This window comes from Piliocolobus tephrosceles, unplaced genomic scaffold (genome assembly GCF_002776525.5).
Source record: "Piliocolobus tephrosceles isolate RC106 unplaced genomic scaffold, ASM277652v3 unscaffolded_40, whole genome shotgun sequence".
Lineage (NCBI taxonomy): Eukaryota > Metazoa > Chordata > Mammalia > Primates > Cercopithecidae > Piliocolobus > Piliocolobus tephrosceles.
The window spans coordinates 386,385-408,817 of NW_022324309.1; the positions used below are offsets into that span (position 1 = coordinate 386,385).

Consider the following 22,433-nt stretch of genomic DNA (forward strand, 5'->3'; position numbering starts at 1 on the left):
TGACCCATTCACCCTTTCCAAGAGAAAGGGAAATTCCCCGGGACTGAAATGGGGAATCCCAGTTTCCATTATGAAGAGTTGAATGACCATGGACAAGTGACTTCCTCGGGTTTTATTTTCCTAGTCTGTGGTACAGGATCGAAATGCCTGTCACAGAGGTGCTATGGGATCTAATTAGACACTTTAGCTGAGGGTACTTTGAAAAGCATTGAGATTATAAAAGACTGGGGAATACATATTTTCATATCCAAAAGAATGATATCATTAAAATATTCTCATTGCATTTGGTGCCTCTTGGGAAAAGAAGAGAGATTATATATCTCTCTCTCTCACAAATGTGATTACTGGAAACACTCTTCATTAAAAATTTATGGTATCGTGTGCTATACAAATGCCAAGTTATAAAGTTATGTTTCAAAATGCCACTAGGAGTCCAAAATCGTGCTGCTACAATTGAGTTTCCTCTTGATGTTTCACTATTTCTTTAACAAGCAATAGGAAGTATAATAGCATTCCAATAGCTACGGCCCTAAGCCTACTTCTTCCCTGGTGGAAAATCTAGTATTAATTTAGCCAAAGTGCACAAATGCTTCAGGAAAAATGGAACAGGATATTAACTTTTCTATAGCAGTAAAGGAACTACCTGACCCTAGCAAAGCATCAATCAGAAAGTTGACTTTCATACTGAGCAGTAAACCTTCCCTACTAGACATGTCCAGAGGGCAGAAGTGATTTTGAATGTTTCCCTTTACTCCCCTCTCTGTTATTATCTTTAAGAACTATCTTTTTTTCTGAATAAACAGTGAAAACATTAGTAACATATCTGAAACTCCCAATTGTACAAGCTAAACCTACTTATCTAAGTATTTTAGAAGTATATAAGCTATTTTAAAAGCAGATAGGTTTGAGGCAGAGTTAGTTTTCTTGTGGGGGAGTATATGAGGATAGGGAAGAAAGGAGGTGAGTGTACTATGTTTCTTAAAAAAAAAAAAAAAAACACTGATTAAAGCATGACCACGTTTGCTTTTAACAAACTTATTTTGCTGGAGAGCAGATAAACTCTCCAGCACATGTTGTGGAAACATATTCTGTCAGACATATAAACTTCAAAAGCTAGAATTGTCTCCTATTTTTCTTGTAAAATAATATCTTAAAAGGAAGCCCCTTTTCTGGGATATAAATAGGAGTATGTCTCATTATCCAATAATATGTACATAATCCTAAGCACATTTCCAAAGTAACCAAGCATTTATAGTGATATAACCATACCCTGTGAAATCTAGCATTAAACAAAACTTTCCAGTAAATTACTGTCAGCTGGATCAGGGCAGAGACCAAGTTTACACAATTCCTGGCACATAATATGTTGAATGAATGGATGAATGAGATCTAGTGTAAGTTCATGTTGTGTATTCAGTATAGAACTCTCTGTGGTGGTCAGCAGTCCTTAAATTCTTCTTTTGTGCTTTCCATTCAGCTCTTAAACTCTGATTATTCCCAAACAACGTCCCCACCCAGGTCTTCCTTCATTCAAAAGATGTCTTCACCTGTGCTTTCCTCAGAAGACCAAAGCAATTTGTTTGACCATCTAAGACATGGTTCCCACTTTAGACCTGACTGATACCTACTGCTAGACCCTTTAAGAATAAACTAGAACTCTAGGAAAGGAAATTCCTTTTCCAGCCAGACAGAGAAGAAAGCTAAAAGCTATTCTGCAACACAATTGGTCCCATAAAGAATGGATTAGAGAGTTTAGGGACTTGAAAACTTGATACCAGTATTAGATGATGTACTATTCCTTCCTTTAGGAAACAGTGCTTATATTTGTGAATTTTAGATATTGGCATTTCCTGACAATTTTTGATTGTGGGAGCAAGAAGTTGGCCATCTGATATTTAAACACTCTAGAATGAATATGTAATTTGGAGATCTCCAGGGCTGATTCTGAAAGAATATGTGAGGTTGTGTTATGATATGTTAGTATGATTGTGCAGCCTCTGGCAACATGAGCAGGAACAGGTAGACAGGGTAGAGTTGGGGGACCTCCCAAGGGAAAGCATAGGAGGGAGAGTTCTTGGAACTCAGTTTGGAGAAAGGGTTGCCCAGGGTTGTCTCAAAGGAGAGCCAAGGTTGCATGTCAATAATGGCCAGTAAACTGAAAGGACCAGATAAGAAGGCCACAGAGAGTGAATAGGCATGAGGGTAATAAGAGTAAGCAAGAAAAAGAATGAATGCCCAGCTATAAATGTGTGCTGAAGGAAACTTGGTCTACTTCTTTTATGTGGAGTGTGGTGCCTCTTCCCCACATTCTTCTTAACACCGTGGTCACTTCATGAATACGATAAGGCAACATTTCTCTGGGTTTGCCAGGTGCGTGCCTCTATCTTGCAGCCCTTCATTCAATAAGAAGTGGAACAGATCTTTACTGTCCTGGAGATGTAGAGCCACCTGCATGAAGGGTATTGCCTATCCATCCTTAACCATCTGTTCAGCTCAAGGAAGCCCTGGATTTCTGGGGAAAATCCAGATGAACTGGTTGCTACATGCATCTGAATGCCAAGGGGAGAAGGCAGGAGCCAGAGATGCTGTGCATGGGGTTGATAATGTTAAACAGTTGAAATGGGCTTAGAACCTATCCTCCTCCTCCAGGGGGTATAAATGTGGTGACTGGACAGGCAGTGGATGGAGAATCTCTTAATCCCCAAATCAGTGCCTGAATTCTACCCTTACATCCGGCAGGTGTTCCATTAGGCTGGACTCTGCCCAGAGGAGGACATGTTTGCTCCGTGCCAGAAAGAGATTCTAGGCCGGCTGCCATGAGTTCGTTCATGATGACCCACTGCAGAACTCTGGGCTGTGTGCATGTGCAGAAGTGAAATGCAAAGGGGACAGCAGAGCTAGGAGGACAACTGAGGTCACAAGCTGGGCAGGATGGAGGTGGGAGGATGAGGAGCACACTTTGTGGTTGGGAAAGTAGATAGAGAAGAATGAAAATTGAATGGAGAATGAAAGCAAGGAATTCAGGAATTTTTAGGGGAACACTTGGGAGACCCTAAGACTAGACACTGGTGACCATATTTTCTGAGCCATAAATAGAGAATGTAATGTTTCATAAAGGACTAATATCCTAACGTGTGAATTTATTTATAGAACATTATAACAAAGTAAAAATTAAGTCATATTTAGTTGTACAATTAACAAATGGCCTTTTTTTCTGGTCCAGTCCCCAAATCTAAGAAGTATGTTCATTGTATGTATGGCATCATGCCCCTATGTATTTTTATAATGATATATTTGCTCTAACACTGAGTTTTTATCAGAGAATAATCATAGAGATGGAGGCTCATTTAGTATTTTAAAATTATTTAATGTCTTATATATAAACACTACCTTTCATATTCTACATGTAATTTGACAGAACCCTTATGAAACAACATGATTAAAATTTTAAAGGTTTGTGTTCTCATTGTTCAACTCCCACTTTATGAGTGAGAACATGTGGTGTTTGGTTTTCTGTTCCTGTGTTAGTTTGCTGAGAATGATGGTTTCCAGCTTCATCCATGTCCCTGCAAAGGACATGAACTCATCCTTTTTTATGGCTGCATAGTATTCCATGGAGTATATGTGCCACATTTTCTTTATCCAGTCTGTCATTGATGGGCATTTGGGTTGGTTCTAATTCTTTGCTATTGTGAACAGTGCTGCAATAAACACATGTGTGCATGTGTCTTTTTAGTAGAATGATTTATAATCCTTTGGGTATATACCCAGTAATGGGATTGTTGGGTCAAATGGTATTTCTGGGAACATCACACACTGGGGACTGTTGGCGGGTTGGGGGCTGGGGAGGGATAGCATTAGGAGAAATACCTAATGTAGATGACCGGCTGATGGGTGCAGCAAACTACGATGGCATGTGTATATCTATGTAACAAACCTGCACATTCTGCACATGTATCCCAGAACTTAAAGTATAATAAAAAAAATTTAGAAACAAACAGAAAAGCTGTTATTCACTTAAAAAAAAACTTACAGGCTTTTACTGAAACTATGTCAATTTTTCAACATATTATTTCATCTGACAATTCTTTAAGATCTATTTCTCTAATAATATCTTACATTTGTGTGGGACTACATATTTTTGAATGCTTTTGTCTAAACGGAGTCACTCTGGATTCTTACAGTAGCACAAAAAGATGGAAGGTGTCAGTACTCATTTGCAGACAAGGAAAATGAAGTTCATCAAGTGGAACTTCATTAGTGTCAGCTGATCATGAATGGGGTGGGGGCGGTGGGAAATAGAGACTAGAGATTCAGGAGGCTTTGTGTTGTGGCTGGAAAAGCCTCAAACTCAGATTCAGAGTCTCTGGCATCTATGAAAATGTCTGGTTGACCGCATGATGCTTAGGTAGTGATATTGTTGTTGTAATTGCCCCAGTGCTCTTTCCTTTCTGCTATATTGCCTCTGTATGGACTTACTATTTTAAGGCTGAATTGCTGAATTAACTTGTTGTTTTGGCATCAGGGGACAGAGACTTGCTATTATATTAACATTTTTCAAAAGAACAAGGTCTTTCCTTGTCCTCCGCTTGTTATTTCATAATTATGGATTGTCAGTTCTCTTTTTTCTTCATTACGGACATCCTTTAACTACTGTTGACACTGTGGTAAGACTCAGAAGGCAATAAGGAACCTCATGTAGTCAGCTAGAGAGCATTTACTTTAACACCAGCAAAAGCAATCAGGGCTTGGAGATACAAAGAAAATAACTTCTTCCTCCTGTTAAGTGCTACATGAGTGTCTGAGAAAGAGAGGACAGGGATAGAGGAAGAATCTAAGGAACGGGAAAGCAGAGGGGAAGAGAAGAGATTAAAGAGGGACACACTCAGGAGTGATTTTCACTGGCTCCAAAATAGGGAATCACATCAAATTATGTCAAAAAAAAAAAAAAAAAAAAAAAAAAAAAAAGCAAACTACATTATCTTTGTCTTTTCATTTCAAGTTCTATCTTATTTTCAAGTTCTGTCTTATTCTTACAGACATAATGAAGGAAACTGTCAAGACCACCATCTCTCAGTTATCCCTGTGTTTTTGTAATCTCAGTTGGATCTGTGTTATGTCTGTGAGGTTACAGTAAATAGTAAACTGCTGACCCACAGCTGTGCAACGTGGGTGGCATCTCAAAGGAGCCTTGAAGAGGAGGCTGAAAAAGATGCTTTATACTACTTTTAAAAACAGCTAGAAAAGAGAAAAGGGAAATTTTAGTAGAAGCAGAAGAAGGAAATAGTATAGGTTCCTTCACATTGGTTGAAACGAGTGAGCATTCCAGTGGAGGTGGAGGTTGGCAGGCAACAACGAACGCCAGGCACAGGAAGGCAAGAAGTCACAGCTGGTGATCCTAGATATCCACTTGAGGAGAAAAAGCTGTCCTGTGTTCTTAGTTTTGCCTTTAATTTCTTTCTGCCTCCAAGATTCACCCTATGTGTAGGGGTTAGCCTGGGGAGGGAAGGCGCCTCACTGGAGCCGAAGCTACACCCAGCATGATTCTGCATTTGCTGGAGTTTGAAGAGTTGCGAAACTGTTTAGATTGCATTTTTTTTGGTTTGTTTTGCAACTTGCACTCTTCCATTCTCCATTCTCTCCTCCTCTCTTCTTGCTTCAGTTACACAGCTCTGTGTTGTACACCTTTTTCAGAAAGGCATCGTATGGTCCCAAAGTTTTGAATGAGGAGAATGGGCATTAAACATTGAGGATACCCAGGAGTTCTGAGTTTACCTTCAGATTATATGTTTACTGTTTTACAGATTTGATGGAAAGTCTTCTGATAAGGAAAACATGACTGATCTCTAAGGTGACAGTGTTTCAGATGTGGACTAAGGCAACTAAGGCATTACAGCATTTATCATTAATTATTTTCTAGACTGGGATGTCCAAGTCAGGGTCTGCCCTGCTGTTGCTTCTGTTTTCTTCTTTTGCGCCTTCTTCCCTTCTAATAGAAACTAGGCTTACAGGCTCCCTTTCTGTTTACTGAGTGTCTTCACGACAAATTAATTTTCCTGAAATTTTCTCTCCAGTACTGGAATGTGTTCATTCTCTGTACCTTAGCTCTCTCTTTCTCAGTTACACATAGCATTATTTGACCATCCTGTTGCTGCTTCTTTTTGCTCTTTCTACACCAAATCAGGTTCCATAGTACAGAACTCACTGCTCAGGCCCTCACAGTTCTCTCTCTTCCCAGGCTTTCCCTGTATGGTTTAATGCCTTCTTAGGGCAGGTCTCAGGCATCCCTCTTATGGGTTAGTGACTCAGGTTACTTTTACTGTTTTCTTTTCTTTTCCTTTCTTTCTCTTCTTTCTTTCTTTTTTCTTTGTTTCTTTCTTTTTCTTTCTTTCTTTCTCTTTCCTTCCTTCCTTCCCTCCCTTCTTCCTTCCCTCCTTCCCTCCTTCCTTCCTTCCTTCCTTCCTTCCTTCCTTCCTTCCTTCCTTCCTTCCTTCCTTCCTTCTTTTTTTAACCTCTTTTCTGCAATATGGAAGGGGTGGCTTGAGGTTTTTAGAAAATACTGTGATTTAGGTAGTAAAAGTCTGGCCTTCTGAAATTCTATCAGGGTACTCATCCATCCAGAAAACAAAACAAGAAAAGCACTCTTTTTCTGTCTATCCTAAGTCCAGTTTTTCTCATCTGCCTCCTCCCTGACACGACTTTAGTAAACTGAATCAAAGTTCTTCAAAGTCGAACCTATGTATAAAGACCAGCATAGAGTTATCAACCTTTAAATTTTCCACTACTTGCTGCATTTAGGTTTCCTACTAGCTACTTAACAAGATAATAAGTAGCGTTGCATTGCTCCACTTTTATCATCATTGTCAGTCATTTCTTGTTGCCTATCTGACCCTATTTGTCACTCACAATAAAAAGAATTCATGGTACTGACCTTCAAGGTCAACAGCAAGGAACTTCAAGAGAAAAAAGATAATTCTTCAAGGCAAGGAAAATATAAGAAGAGAAATTACCGATTTAATTTAATTACTTATTTTCTTTCATATACAATATTCACAATATAGGCAAGCAATAACACCAAATCATCTAAAAGAGCTCCTGGGTCATTCTTTAACAAACCAGAACCCTTATTTCCATTGGAAATTATATGATTTCATTAATGATTTATTGCTCTTCTTGCTAAACACTAGCCCTCCTAATGAGGGCTAGAACCTGGATAGACTTCTTCAGTGTTGCATTCCCAGACCCTAAGACCATGCCTGCTACATAGAAAATGCTCGAAAATGTTAAATGGGAAAATGAAAGAATGATGAGAACAAGCCAGAGGACAGAGGCAGAATCGGTTTTGCCATCCAGAATCTGTCCCACCGGGTGCTTTTCTTCAGGAGCTCTCAGCAATCCCAGCCCAGGTGCAGGACAGGCAGGTTGCTGAGATCTCCCTCAGGTCCCTCAGCTCAGTGTTTCCACAGCATCCTATGCCTCCTGACTTACTGGGCTTATCCTAGTTTATTATAACTAGTTGCTTACGTCTGATTTTCTTGGTGGGATGTTATATCCTTAAAGGCAGAGGATTTACTGTGGATTCCAAGCTCTTTCATGTTTGATATTTTGCCATGTGGATGTGAAGGAAGTGCAGCAGAGCAAGGAAATTTAATATATTAGATAGAGGGTGGTTGGAGTGTTGGACCATGGAATCTGAACTGCAGAGAGAGAAGCTGAGGAAAAAGGAGACCAGTAGAAAGTTCACACCTGTAATCCCAGCACTTTGAGAGGCCGAGGCAGATGGATTACTTGAGCCCAGTAGTTCAAGACCAGTCTTGGCAAGGTGGTAAAAGCCCCATCTTTACAAAAAAATAATAATAATAAAAAATAGCTGGATGTGGTAGCATGTACCTGTAGTCCTATCTACTTGGGAGGCTGAGGTGGGAGGATGGCTTAGGCCTGAGAGGTGAAGGTTGTAGTAAGCCTAGATCATGCCACTGCACTCCAGACTGAGTGACAGAGCCAGTTCCTGTCTCAAAAAAATAAAGAAAAAAAAAATTTTGTTAGGTGAAAAGACTAATGATTGAAGAACCAATACATTGGAAATAAATGAGAAGAGCCAGATACTTCGGTGCAATCAAAGAATGGAATTTCTAAAATTTTATAATTTCAGAGGAGGGGCTGTTCTGGGACTACAATGTCTAAGATATGGCCATTGGAGCAAGTGTTTGAAACGAAGTGGAGGAGAGTCACTGGAGATGAAGAGGTCATGAATATTTTATGGCTTGAGATGCAGATATTGAACCCTTGACTGAGATATTCTAGTAGATTTTTTTCCCACCTAATAGTTAAATAATTAAAGGGCATGCGTGTATTTACAAACAAGTAAGCTCATACTTTGCATTTATGTATCCATTCATTTGCTCATTTATTCATCCATTCTCTCTTATTTAGAACCTGGCAGTAAGTTGCATATACAACAATGGCCAAAGCAGACAAATCTAGGCCCTCATGGAACATAGTAGGAGAGGCGGACATTAAACAAATAATATATAGTTATATGTCATGAAGTGTGCCAGTGGGAAAATTACATTGAGGGATATAGGTGATAATGGGTTTTGGCGATGCCTGTTTAAGTGGGTGCTATTTCATCAAGGCTCTATTGGAAATACATTTTTTTCACATTTTAAAAAGTTTTTTGAGACAGAGTCTCACTCTGTCACCGTGGCTGGAGTACAGTGCCACGATCTCAGCTCACTGCACCCTCCACATCCAGGGTTCAAGCATACTCCTGACTCAGCCTCCAGAGTAGCTGGGATTACAGGTACATCACTATGCCCAGCTACTTTTTTCTATTTTTAGTAGAGACAAGGTTTCACCATGTTGGCCAGGCTGATTTCGAACTCCTGACCTCAAGTGATACTCCTATCTTATCTTCTCAACGTGCTGGGATTACAGGCATGAGCCACCACGCCCTGCAGGAATACATTTTTGATAAGGAAACTTTATTACTTTTTTATCTCTCTTATTTGTATATAAATCCACACGTGAGTGAACTTGCCTATCATTAGATATGGAAGGTTGGTATAGCCCCAAAGTACAGTTTGGGAGTACAGTCAGAAGACGCTCTGTGACATGGAGTAGTTCTGAGAAATGTGTAGCCTTCCCATTATCAGCTTGAGATTCAGTTAAATCAGCTGTAAGATCCAGACAGAAGTACACTAACGCTTCGTTTAGAGAGGGACATCCTTTCAAGCATCAGCTTGCATATCCAGAAACCTGTGGTCCCTAAAGTGTTCTGCAATTATAAGATATTTTTTAAATAGAAAATGTATATGATATAGATCCCAGAAAATTCCTTCCATTTACTTCTTACATTCCCTAAAATAAGTGTACATTTCACCAGTAGGGAAGAGAACCTGTATTTTATTCTTACAGTGGAAAAATGAAAACATAATTCACTATGATAGACTCTGTAATATTTCTAAAATGCCAAAGTCTGGACCAGGAAGGCAATTTAACTTTTAGTCATATATGACACACATCCAAAGTCTACTAGATGATTTGTATTTGAGCATCAAAAGATGTCATAAATACATGGCTACTTTAATAAATCCAGAAAAAAATCTTTCTGCTATGTGAAAAAAAACAAGTTTTATTTTTCAGCCTTACTGTATTTTGAAGAGCTATATTTCTTGGTTTCATGGTGAGTCTTGGTAAAGATTTTTTAACAGTGTAAGTAACTGACAAATGCAGTACTTTTATAATGTAGCTTTTCAATTTTTTACTGTAAATTAATTATTTTGCTTAAATATTTAACTCTATATTTGTCATTCTTGCTAGTATTTACACTTCTATTGAAATAAATTTGTGAATACAAGTCTTAACCACTTTCTATTCCCAGTCTTCCATGGCTTTATTTATAACAAAGACTTCTACATATTGAAGGAAAAGATGTTTGTATTCACTCATTCAAAGAATATTTGTTATGTGTCTCTTACATGCCAAGTACTGTTTTTAGGCTGGGAAAGCAAAATTGAACAAAACAGACAAAAACATATGCTTTCATTTAGCTTCCATCCTGGTATGAAGAGAGAGAAAATAAACATAATAAGTTTCCAAGATATGGGAGGCCCAGGAAAAAAAATCAAATAAATGTAATAAGTAAACAAATTATATTAATGCATTAAAACATAATCACTCCTATAGAGGAAAATGTATATCAGGTATATGAAATCATACATATTATTGCAAAAATGCCTGTTATAACAGAGATCAAACCATATTAATTGAAAAGCTTATGGAATTTTGAATGTAAAATTATACTATAATATTGATTATTATTCCGTTTTATTTACATAACTTTAAGATAATTTATTGGTGACACACCATGTTGGACACTTTCATATTGAAAATTCATTTAATTCCCTCACACAGTAGGATTTCTTACTTCATTTACACATGTGAGAAAACTCTGATGTGGGTAGATTAAATAATTTAGCTCGTAGATGAAGCAAGCAATTGATGGAGCCAGAATTCAAATCCAGATTTTGGATTCCCAATCTTCTCTTTTTACTCTACGTTGCTGCATCCAATGCTCCCAGTACTTTATGACAACATTCTGTGCTTTGCTTTATCTCAGATGGCACAAAGTTTTCAGATTTTGGACATCCTTTCAGTAAAAATAAAAAGTGTCCAGTTATAAAACAACTTTTATGTAGTCTAACAAAGGGATTTCTAAGGAAATATTTTGCAGCTCTCTCAAGATGAGAGAGAGGCAAGTGGACACTCAGAATCAACATTCAGTAACACTCATTCTTTTCTAAATTCTGGGCCAGCAGGGTTGTGTCAAGTGAAGTTGTTGTAGTGGTGGCCAGGTGAAATGTATTCTTCCATTAAAAATATACCTTTGGAATTGTGGGAATAATCAGGACCTCTTATTTCTCAAAGTGCTGCTATTAGCGTTTGATGACCTCGCTCTTGCTAGTGTGGTTGACATAATTGTTCACATCGTTTTAATTTCACATACGCAATGTGTGCACCTGTTGTCAGACCAGCTGAAACTGTTCTTGCCCTTTGGTATTGGGCCATTCTGCTGATACAGTGTGTTATAAATATGACAAGGACAGCAGCAGTTTGTATTACAGGATAATACAACATAATGCTACTGACAAGCTCATTTCCTATTTATTCTCTATAGTCTGAGATGTAGGTTAAAATTTCAGTCCATGCTATGAAGGTTATTACCAAATATGGCCAATCATTGTGCTTTATTTACATGTAATAAACCCTCTACAGGGTATATTAATAAAAGTTACATTGTTCTTGCTTAAATTAATCTTTACTGGGGAAAAAGAGGGTGGTATCTTTCAAAATGAAAACTACTCGAAGTTTTAAAATATACCTTCCTTGTGTGAAATCCCTTTTCTATTTGAGCCAGCTGTAATAGAGAGGAGCATCCTGTGATTACAAAAGAAAATGTGATATGGGAATTCTGGATACAGTGGGTTTGCTTGAGTGACACTGATATAGTGGGAAGCATCTGTCTTCCCCTTTCACCTAGACACTTGTTTGTTTACTTTGGCTTTCTACAGGCTACTCAGTTCCCTCTAACCCCTGTGTCCAAAGGCTAAATGTGTATTTGATTTCAAACACTCCTTATACATTTATTATTGCCAACAATTATAACATTTGGGGAGAATCGTGTCCCAATTTTCACTTAAATGGTTGCATTTAAATGGTTTTCTCATCAATAAAATGCAGTGTCTTTTAACAAAGGAAAATATCTTATCAATCTCATTCTCCCAAAGTAACACGTACAGAAGGTACGATTAGCTAGAGTTCTATTCTTTTTCATTATGTTCATTATATTCATCACACACACAGTAAGCAACTATGTTAACGTGTGCCAGGCAGAGCGCAAACTCAGAAGCAGTTTTTCCAGACTCATTGTTCTTTGTGATATATTCTTATTAAAAAATAATACCTCATAGTACCTCCTGCATAGCAAGCATGGTTCTGAGCACTTTACAAGTGTTAACTATCTAATCCTCATAGCATCTTAGGAAGAAGGTATTGTCTGAAGTCACACAGATAATGCTGGTGCAGCCAGGTGATTCGAATCCGGCAGTTTAGATCCAGAGTTTGTGTCCTCCTGGACTACTCTATGCTTTGTCTATGAATTTTCAGCTAGCAATAGTTTGTAAGCAATAAAAAAATAGTATATCGTTCCTGACCTCAAAGGATTTACAATCTAACTCTGTTTCTTCTTTCCTTCAATATGCGTCTTCAAATATTTTGATAACTGCTATGATTCATTAATTTACTAAATATCTTCATTTATTAAGCACGTACCATATATCATGTCTTGGGATAGACATTTGAGAGACATGAACAACGCAGGCCTGGCTGTTAAGGGGCTGATATGAGAAAAATGTAATTTCCTTTCATGAATGCTAATGAAAGTATGCATTTCAATTAAAAATTTCCGTAAGAGATAATGTTTGACTATTGAGAATTGATTTGGAATTTGATAAGCGAAATAACGAAAAGAGGAAGGAATTGTAGGTGGAAGGAACCATGATATACAAAAGAGCAGGTTGTGGGTCAGGAATAAAGATGATTAAGAGTGTGATGTGATCTGACCAGAGTAGGAAGGCAGGGTATAAGTTTAAATGATCTTGTGTTTCTTGATAAAGATGTAGAATTGGGCTGGGTGCGGTGGCTCACGCCTGTAATCCCAGCACTATGGGAGGCCAAGGTGGGCGGATCACGAGGTCAGGAGATCGAGACCATCCTGGCTAACAAGGTGAAACCCCATCTCTACTAAAAATACAAAAATTAGCTGGGCGTGGTGGCAGGCTCCTGTAGTCCCAACTACTCTGGAGGCTGAGGCAGGAGAATGGCGTGAACCCTGGAGGCGGAGCTTGCAGTGAGCCGAGATTGTGCCACGGAACTCCAACCTGGGCAACAGAGCGAGACTCTGTCTCAAAAAAATAAAAAATGAAAAAAAACCAATAAAATAAAAAATAAAAGATGTAGAATTGATTGATTCTATCAGTATGGGAAATAATGAAGACATTTAAGTGCTGAAAAACATGGCATTCACAATATGAAAAAGATCATGTCTTAGGTTAATAAAATGGACAGGTTGACTCAGAGCTGTCATTGCAAGTAATTTAGATTCCCAGTTGTGTTTTTTACCAAGTCCTCCTCATCTTCTCCACCACCTCCTTTGGATCCTCTTGTTCAGCCTCTCTCCTGGTTTTTGCTGACCTTCATGCAATCTCATCACTCCTTCTAGTAATAAAAATCATCTGTACTTTTTCGAGGTTTAATCTCAGGTTTTCAGAAAAACCCCAGTATCTGCCATTAAGCCTTATAATGAATTTAAATTTCAGCCTTCTTTTTCCTTGTCAATTCAAAAATCTTCTTTGTTAGTAGAATTTCAGTTTCTATTTTGAGAAAGAGGAATATTTATATGAAAGAGCAATAAACGATTGAGGTAATAACCTGGAATCATGATACTTCAGTAGTTCTCCTCTCCTCACATGTGAAGACCCATTCTGTCTCACTGAGATGTGTTCCAGTTTTGCTACAATCCAATTGAGAGCAACTGCAGCATTGTTTATCTACAAAGAGCTCTGGACTGCTTCTCACCTCGACCCCTTCCTGACCATGTCCTTTCTGTACAAAACCCATCCTCTCTGAGTGTTTCCTCTACCATGTTTACCTAAAAGAGCTATTAAAAGATAATGCAGCTAGAACTACTTTAAAAAAGCACAGTGCAGATGAAAAGCACTGCTATTAATTTGTATTTTCAGCTAGAGTTGAGCTCTATATTTCTATGCATCAGTATTCCTCCAAGAACCTCTATATTTTATAGCCTAAAATTTTCATCTTTCTGTTACAGTGAGGACAATTCAGTTGACCTTCAGTGCTTGCATATGAGGTCATCTTTGTCCTTGTCAGTCTTTCAGAGAAATTGTCTTTCACTTCTAGAGAAAAACTTAAGAAAAACTTCCCAAATAGACCTTGATTTGCATTCATGATGTCCTTCAAGGGAAATGTACTACTTTTTTTATATTGAAATTTTATGCCTTTTTTTCTTAGGTCGAAGAATCAATGGAGACACACTTTGGCAGCCATGGCCGAAGGGCCATACTCTACAGGCCTCCTTTCTACAGCAAAACAGAGCTTCGGCTACACCAGCGCATTCTGACTCAACATGGCTATACCGTTGTGATTGCTGAAGAAAGGCACAATGCTGGCCTTGGACTGGCGCTACTAGAACAAGGTCAGAATAGTAAGAAGTAACTGCCAAAGTCACTTGATATATAATGTTAAACAATTTCTAGAATGTGCTACTATCTCCCTCTAAAAAAAAATTATAAAACCAAATGTTTATCCTTGACCAACTTTCTCACATCATAGAAAACTTATCTCTTTTTTTACTTCCTCTCTATTTTTCTTTAACTGTATCTCTTTATTCCTGAAATTATTTTGTTTATATTTTTGTAGCATTTTGGAGTCGCATAGTTCATGTTTAAATGCCACATAAAAAGTGTTTATGTTTATGAGACTGAATATATGTTCTGCCCAGCACCCAAACTGCTTCATATTTTAAGAAAATTGCAGCTTCATCTGACTGCAAGTAGAATGTGCTGGAAATTGTTTCCAGAAGCCAGCTTAAATGTGATTCACAGATTGGCTCTAAATAGGAAAGAAGTATGGATATTGATCATATGCACCATTACTTGTCAAGTACATTTATTTCTGTCATTTGGAGAGAATAATAAGAGACAAGTTTTTAAACAAGTTTTTTGCAAAGAAAGTTGAGTAAATAATGAGACTCAAAAGGGCAATAACAATAAGACCTACCATTTCTTGAGCGAGTAACTGTGGCAGATTCCATGCCATCTTCTGTATTCATGATCACATTTAACCTACACTTATAGCTGCCAAGCATCCTGAGATGAAGAAATATTAATTCCAACTTCTAACCCAGATTGCAGAAAAGGAAACTGAGGCTTTACCAGCTGAAGTGATACACCTTGCATCTTACATCTGGTGTGAGGGATGGACAGATGATACCTGTGTTTCAACTCTCACTTTCTCTGCTCTGGCTTTTTACCTCTTTGATACTTCAATCTCTCCTTTGGTCCATAATCCTGCACTTATCTATCATTATGAGAGCTCAATGATGCAGAAACCTCATTCAGAATAAGCAAATCAGATTCTTCTCTTAATGATTGTACAATATATCTATTTTCCTATTTATTAAAAGGGGAGGAGGATAAGCACTTTGAATTAACTGTTTATCTCAGCCATTGTTTCCTTTGGGGGAGAATAGTCAGATCCTGGTATCACAGTAGTTTTCACAACAATCTTGCCATCAACACAGCACTCCTTCAGTTAGATGCCCCCTTGCTGGTTTGTGCTGGCAAATGAATGAAAGCAAGTTGGGAAGATATTTCTGAGAAGGTTGGGGACTGTTTAGCCATGGCCATCCTTTATCACATTGACAGTGAAATTGTGAGCTACTTAAAAGAAACTCTGAGGAAGTAGAATACAGAGGATCTGTTCTGATGAGAAGAAAGAAGGTCTTAAAATATGCAGAGCCTGGGTCATGGGGACACAGGCTTTTGTTTACTCCATTTAGTCATCACTGCCTTCTAGGAGTAGTGTGGAAATCTAAAGCACTGAGCTTCTGGAAGCAAATGAGGAAAAGAAAACAAAATAAGAAAGCTCTGGAATATTAAGGAAAGCTGAAAAGAAACTTTGCAAACCTTATATTCTTACCGATGTTGGCTCTATTCTGTAAGACCAATCTAAAGTTCTGGAATACCCATAAGTGATATTTAAAAACCTATTTATCAGAATAGCTATTGGTATAAAGAAAAAAATATAAAATGTTTAATCTGTCTTTCATTCCACAAAATATTTCATCCCATCACTGAAGGGGTGATTGTATAACTACTGCACACTGCCATGGGACCCGTGCTCCTGGAGTTGTGCAGAGTGGCCCTGATAACATGCTACTATTTTCTGAAATTCCTAAATTTCCCTGCCTTCTTGGTGCTGCTAGTGACTTTCTATGGGCACAACATGGATTATCTGTACATTTCAACTTCAATTCAATTTTAGTTTTCAATTTTCTCCAGCTGCAGAGCAGATGGGTTATAGCTCCTCTTTCCCTCGATGTTCTTGGGCCAGTTTTACCAGAAAAAGGAGACTTACTCTGCAGCTTCCAAATATCAAGGAAGTGCAAAAACAGCCTGAAGGCAACAGAATCTGGCAGCCAAAGGAACTGCTGGGCTCAGCGGCACAAGATAACTACATAGTGTCCCTAGAATTTGTCAGTGTAAATGCTGATTTGGTTTACTTTTCCCATATTCCCACAGCTTTTAAAACATCTAGATCCTACCTCTGTCTTGGCATTCTTTTACTTTGTATAATAAGATATTTTTACTGGATAGGTCTCAAGAAAGGGTAGCAATTTCCCAATTTCATGAGTATGGAACACTGATTTTTATTTTTTATTTGATTTTGTAGTTTTTACTATGAGAAAAATATGCATCACATACCTTTTTAAAAGACTCATGACTATAATCTAACATTTCCTTGATGATTTATTGTATAGAAAGAAAACATTTTTATTGCAGCCTATTTTCCATGCCACAAATTTAATCTATAAATTATATTTGAACTGAGGCACTTGCTACAAAACAGTATTTCCTAGAGATGTGATTCTTGCAGAATTTGTTTTGCTTTAGTTTCACATATTCACCTCATGGTTATTTTTACCATGTGTATATCAACAGAGAATATGAAACTACAGTGGGAGTGTTTAAACGAAACCTCTCCAAGTTGAGCAGCCTGGGGAAAGGGGAAACAATTCAGAATAATCCAGAGCCCTACTCCACTTCCTTTTACCACTGCATTTTCTGTTTTTTAACCTGCAATTTGAAAATATTACATTCAAAACAAAACAGATACTCTCACAAATGTTACTGAGTACCCAGGTGCACATTTGACACTTTGATAAAATGTATTTTTCATCCTACGACAATACCTATAGAAGGTATTTTCTCTATTTTGCCTGTTTCACCTGCTTTCCTATCCTTTCCTGATCCACCCCATTCACCTCTAAAATCTACTTGGAGTAGATTTTATCATTGGATCCGAATTATTTACGTATACTTGAGGAGTAGTACATATTTAGCAATTTTCTGTCAATTTCTGAATACATACTGCACTTTCAAATTATGTATATTATAAACTACACACACACACACACAAAACAAAATGCAAACCAGCAATCAAGCTACAGAATTAAAGTCACTCGCTTTGTACCATCCTTTGAAGCACAAGTGACCCCTTTCCGGCTTGGAGCCATTCTTTTTTAACCTTTTGAGGAACATAAAAGAATAAAAATCAGCAAAACTAAAATAGTCATAGGCCAGATAGGAAATACTCCACTATTAAATATAATATTTACTAGTAACCTTTGAGTTTTGTATTTGGTTTAGTTTTCCTATGACTTGTATACTAGACACTTACTGAAAAGGAAAAGGTAGGCAATTTTGAGTCCTACATTAGAATACGGGTGTTATGTCACCCCACCGACTGGTTAATTCCTTTCTGATGACATAAGAGAAATTGATGTCTCTGTTGGGAAAGATTTTAAGCCTATGAATATATGACTAAAGCAAGTTAAGTTCTCTGAGCCCCAGTTCTCTTATCTGTTAAAGGCATTAATGTTCTTAACTTCAGAGTAGTATGTGGTGGGGACTGAATCACTTGGTCCAACCTTATCAGAGTTCTAGAAGGAGAAAAAGTAAAGTCCAGTCAGTGTTTTATCTCATGCAGAAGCCAGAGAAAGGGGCCCAGGATTTTACATGTTAAAAACAGCCACAAGTAGTTCTTATGTGTAGCCCAGTTTGGGGAGCACTGTTCTGAGGGACATATTATTGGTTCAAAGAGTAACAATTTTTAGAGTTAATTTTGGGAATAAAGCAATGCAACAGTCTGCTTGCTATTATGCTATTACATTGCCTATGATTTAACTGCATAGGTATTTACAAACAGCATTTCATCTTTAAACTGATTTTGAGAACAGTATGAGACAATTTTCTTTATAGATTTAGGCCTACAAAGCATAACAGAGTAAAAACATGCACTATTATGGTTCTCCCATCCCTTGCTTTGGAAAATATATCTTATGCCCCTGCATTTGTGAGAACATATAATTCTCTAAAGGAAAAGATAGAAGCACCATTCAATTATTCTGTTTCCTATCATGTAAGTGCTGTTTAGTAAATCAATGCTTCAGCATATAGTGGCCTAAAAAGGAAAGTTTTTATCCTACTCCAATGGTAAAATCCAAGTAGTATGTGTTCAAGGGACTCTGACTTAGAGTAGATTTTATCATTGGATCAGAATCATTTATGTATACTTGAAGAGTACTGGATATTTGGCAATTTTCTGTTAATTTCTGAATACATATTATACTTTCAAATTATATATATTATAACATGTGGAAAACAAACTGCAAACCTGCAATCAAGCTACAGAATTAAAGTCAGTCTTGCTGTTTAAAATTGCTCTTGCTTTTATAACTTGGGGGTTTCACATAGAATGTTTTTTGAAGAAATACAGAAAATAAAAGACCATATAGATGTTCTTGCCAAGGGCTGGCAAACTATAGTACACTGGCTAAATCTGGCCCACTGCCTGATTTTGTAAATAAAGTTTTATTAGAAAACAGCCACTCTCCTCTGTTTTTGTATTGTCTTTGGCAGCATTTGTTTTACAAAGGTAGAGCTGATTAATTGCAACAGAGGCTGTATGGCTTTCAAAACCTAAAATTTTTATTATTAGGCCCTTTACTGAAAAACGTTTCCTAGCACCTGTATCCAGAATAAGCCTATGTAACTTGATGTCATATCAAGCTGATGATTGACCTCTAGGACTGAGATGTTTCATTTATTAAACTTACACCAAATCTTATTCAAAAGGGATATGATGGTTTACAATAAAATATATAATAACAAAATTAATAAAATATACATATAAAATTAGGGGCCAAACTGGTTATTCCACTTAGCTACCATAATTTAGGCTTAGTTTTGTCCATGAGCCTCCAAGCACCTAGAACAACAAGAGAAAGAATAGAAGTTTAGAAGTTTTACTCTCAGGAAGAAGGAACCATTATGATTCATCCCCCTAACTTCCCACATGCTCAAATAAGATATTTAAAACATTTTTTTTCAAAGGGAGTATTAAGTGAACAACAGTAAGTTATGCAATGGGTCAAAAGTCAGAGCAACATTTGTATTGCAAATGAAGTAGATGTCATATCTTGGTTCACATAGCAACATTTTAATATGAGTTCAGAGTATAACATTACAGCATGATATAGTGAAGACATTTCTATAAAGGGCTAGAGTTAATACTATGATAAATAGTATTTATTGGAATTTGTATTGATATTAAACTTGATACAGTGTGATCTGGAGAACAGTATTTAAATGATGCTACTTGACAGCTTTTCACCTCCTAATAAGGACACTGTTATTTACCCAAATATGTTCTTGGGAAACACTGTTAAAAGATATAGTTAATAGAGCAAGAGATACAGATCACTACTTAATGTTGTGGAAAATACAAAAAGAAAGATCTATTTCCTTGTTTATAATTTAATAGTTTTCTATCTTCCTATATTTTATTTACATTCACTTGCACTTTAAAAAATGTCCAACATCAGTTTATCACTTGGAATTTAGTCTCATTTTGAAGGTTTATTTATAGTGGCTACTTGCCAAAAGCTGTTTCTGAAGTTTGTATAGAAAAGAAACATCCACTACAGATCAATCTTAACCTTTGTAATGGAAAACATATTTCACATTTTTCTTTTTATTTGTAATAATAAAGAAGCTATAAGGAAGTCGAACTTTAAATTGCCCATAAGTAAGATGAGTTTAACCACAATAATAACTTTCTTGGGGTGGTAGTAGACTTTGGGAATTAAAAAGTATAAGCATTGAAGTAAGACAGAACCTAGGTTGGAGTCCTTAGTGTTACCTTTTAATGGTTACATAACCTTGGGCAAGTATCTTATCCTCTCAGAGTCTTGGTTTTCTCATCTACAGGTTGATCCTTTTGAGGTTGTTTTAAGAATGGTACATAGTAATCACCCCATAAATGGGAGATAATACTGTTACTGCTGTCAAGAACTAGTTACAGAAAGAAGAACACGACATTTCCCCTGTAGGGAGGTGTATTTAAAATACGCCATAGTATAAGAGTGCTGCTGTTGGATGTTATTGTGGGTAAAATGAACTTGATGGGTGTTTTTCAATTTAGCCTTCTCAACTTCTATGTTCTCATTAAGAGGTCTGGGTTGTAAATCCTCCTGAAATTCTGACATACTCTCCTGGATTATTCCCGTGGAAAAATCTCACATTAAAAAAAAAAAAAAAAAATATATATATATATATATATATATATATATATATGCTTCCTAAGTTCAGGGACCATGTATTTTCTGCTTATCATTTATAACCACACCTTCCACATAGGGGCATCTCATAAGTATGTATTAAATACATGAACAAAGGAGAGTAACATAGTGCATCAATATTTGGACTCCCAAAACAGCAGATTCACTCGGGAAACTCATATTAAAACTTAATTTATAAAATTTTTATTTTATTTGACTTTAGAGGAACACTGATATTCTATTAGACTTAAATCCACTCTTACACCAAAGATAATGAAACCATAAATATAGTATTACATAGGGCTGATGGTTTATACATCCAGTGATTCTATACTGCTGGGGCTTTTAAGTACTTGTGTCAATTTTTAAGAATTTTACTCTTTCCTTGCTTTCGAGGCTCTCCTGTTACATTTGTGGGTTACTTGACCTATTGATTTTGGGACAGGTTGGATGAGTTTCATTCTATACATATTCAGTTGTAGGTGTTGTGAACTTTTCATAGGGATGTATTCAGCAGAAACTCAAGCAAACAGAAAGGCCAGGTCAGGAGATGTAGATTTGTGGGTCATCTTCTGAGAGGTGATAATTGATTTACTGAAGGTTCAATAGCCTGTAAAGCAGTGTAACACAAGTGTTACCTAAGGATGCTCTCTGGTAAAAGTAAGTACGCAGCTTTTGCTACTTGTGAACCTACAAAGCAAGAAGGAGAACAGTCAAAAACCACATCGTATCACTTAGGTCCTATCTGCATCTTCTGTATTATGCTCTGTAGTTTATTTCTTAGTGTAATGTAAGTTTTATTGGCTTCCAGTTCTTTGCTTTGAAAAAACATGTATTACGATCCAGAATTTTAATAACACGCTTCTCTAGAAAAAAAAGATACCATCAAATTATTCTCTTTCCTATCATCCAGGTGCTATTCAGTAAATCATTGTTTTACTTCATAGGATAGTAAGTGGCCAAAAGAAAGATACATATTTTTCTAAGTTTTTAACCTGCTCCTGGGGTCAAGTCTCAGTAATATGTAGTTCAAAAGACTCTGACACAGAGTATATTTTATCATTTTGTCAGAATTATTTACGTATACTTCAAGAGGGTTTATTTCTACAGTTGCAGCAGAAGCCAGAACTGTAGCAGGAATGAGAAAACAGATTGTTCAACTGAAAAGAATGTTTCTGGGAGGCCCTATACGTAGTTGAACCAATATTTTTGTATTCCCATTGTTTAACGAGGTGCTTGAATGCAAGATTTATTTTTAGTAACTCTAGAAGGCATCACTAGGACCAGTTTATGGAAGGACATTTTATCGATCATAGTTGTCCAGCAATAGAACAGCCCAAACCAAAAAGTAGGAAGTTTTGTTGCAACAGAAGCAACTCTGGGTTGCTGTATTATGTAGCAGAATGAGTGAAATGACCACCAAAGCTTTTTTTGAACTCTACAGTTCTGTAGTAAAATATAAGACTCAAACACACAGAATGAGAGAAACAAGACAAAAATATGAATCTCTATCATTGCAGGGATTCCTTTTCTTTACTCTTTGCTTTGTCTGGTGTTGCACGGGCGGAAGAGAGAAATAGCAGGCAAGGAAGAGGTGAGAAACACCAGTCTGGAGCAAATCTGGATGTGGCCCTCTTGGACTAGTAGTGCACGTTTATAGCAGATGCTTCTGCTAATTTAAGGCTTGAGAGCCTAATGAACTTCTCTTCCCATTCCTTTTCCCCCACTAGCCCCACACAAGCACCCTGCTGCTTTCCTGAGTTTAATATGCTCTATGACTATTTAGCAGGAAGACAAAAGAGTAAAGGTCACATTTAAAAGGCACTGTGTGTTTTGCCTTGCCGGTGTTTCGCCGAGAACACATTTGACATACGTTTTTCATTATGCAAGTAATAGGCTTTGGATGGTATCAGAAGTGCTTCTGTATTTTAGTTAATCAAACTGGGGGGAA

The 22,433-nt window shown here is 37.1% G+C and overlaps 1 protein-coding gene across 7 annotated transcripts in view; it reads left to right on the forward strand.

The window, feature by feature from the left end:
- The window catches only part of LOC113219499 (cadherin-like and PC-esterase domain-containing protein 1), a 308,433-nt gene that overhangs the window by 12,824 nt on the left and 273,176 nt on the right, over positions 1-22,433 (forward strand). For all 7 annotated transcript variants that reach the window (XM_026454317.1, XM_026454321.1, XM_026454323.1 and 4 more), the window contains exon 3: positions 14,092-14,275. In XM_026454317.1, the coding sequence (XP_026310102.1) occupies positions 14,092-14,275 (184 nt within the window). The remainder of the gene's footprint in view (positions 1-14,091; positions 14,276-22,433) is intronic.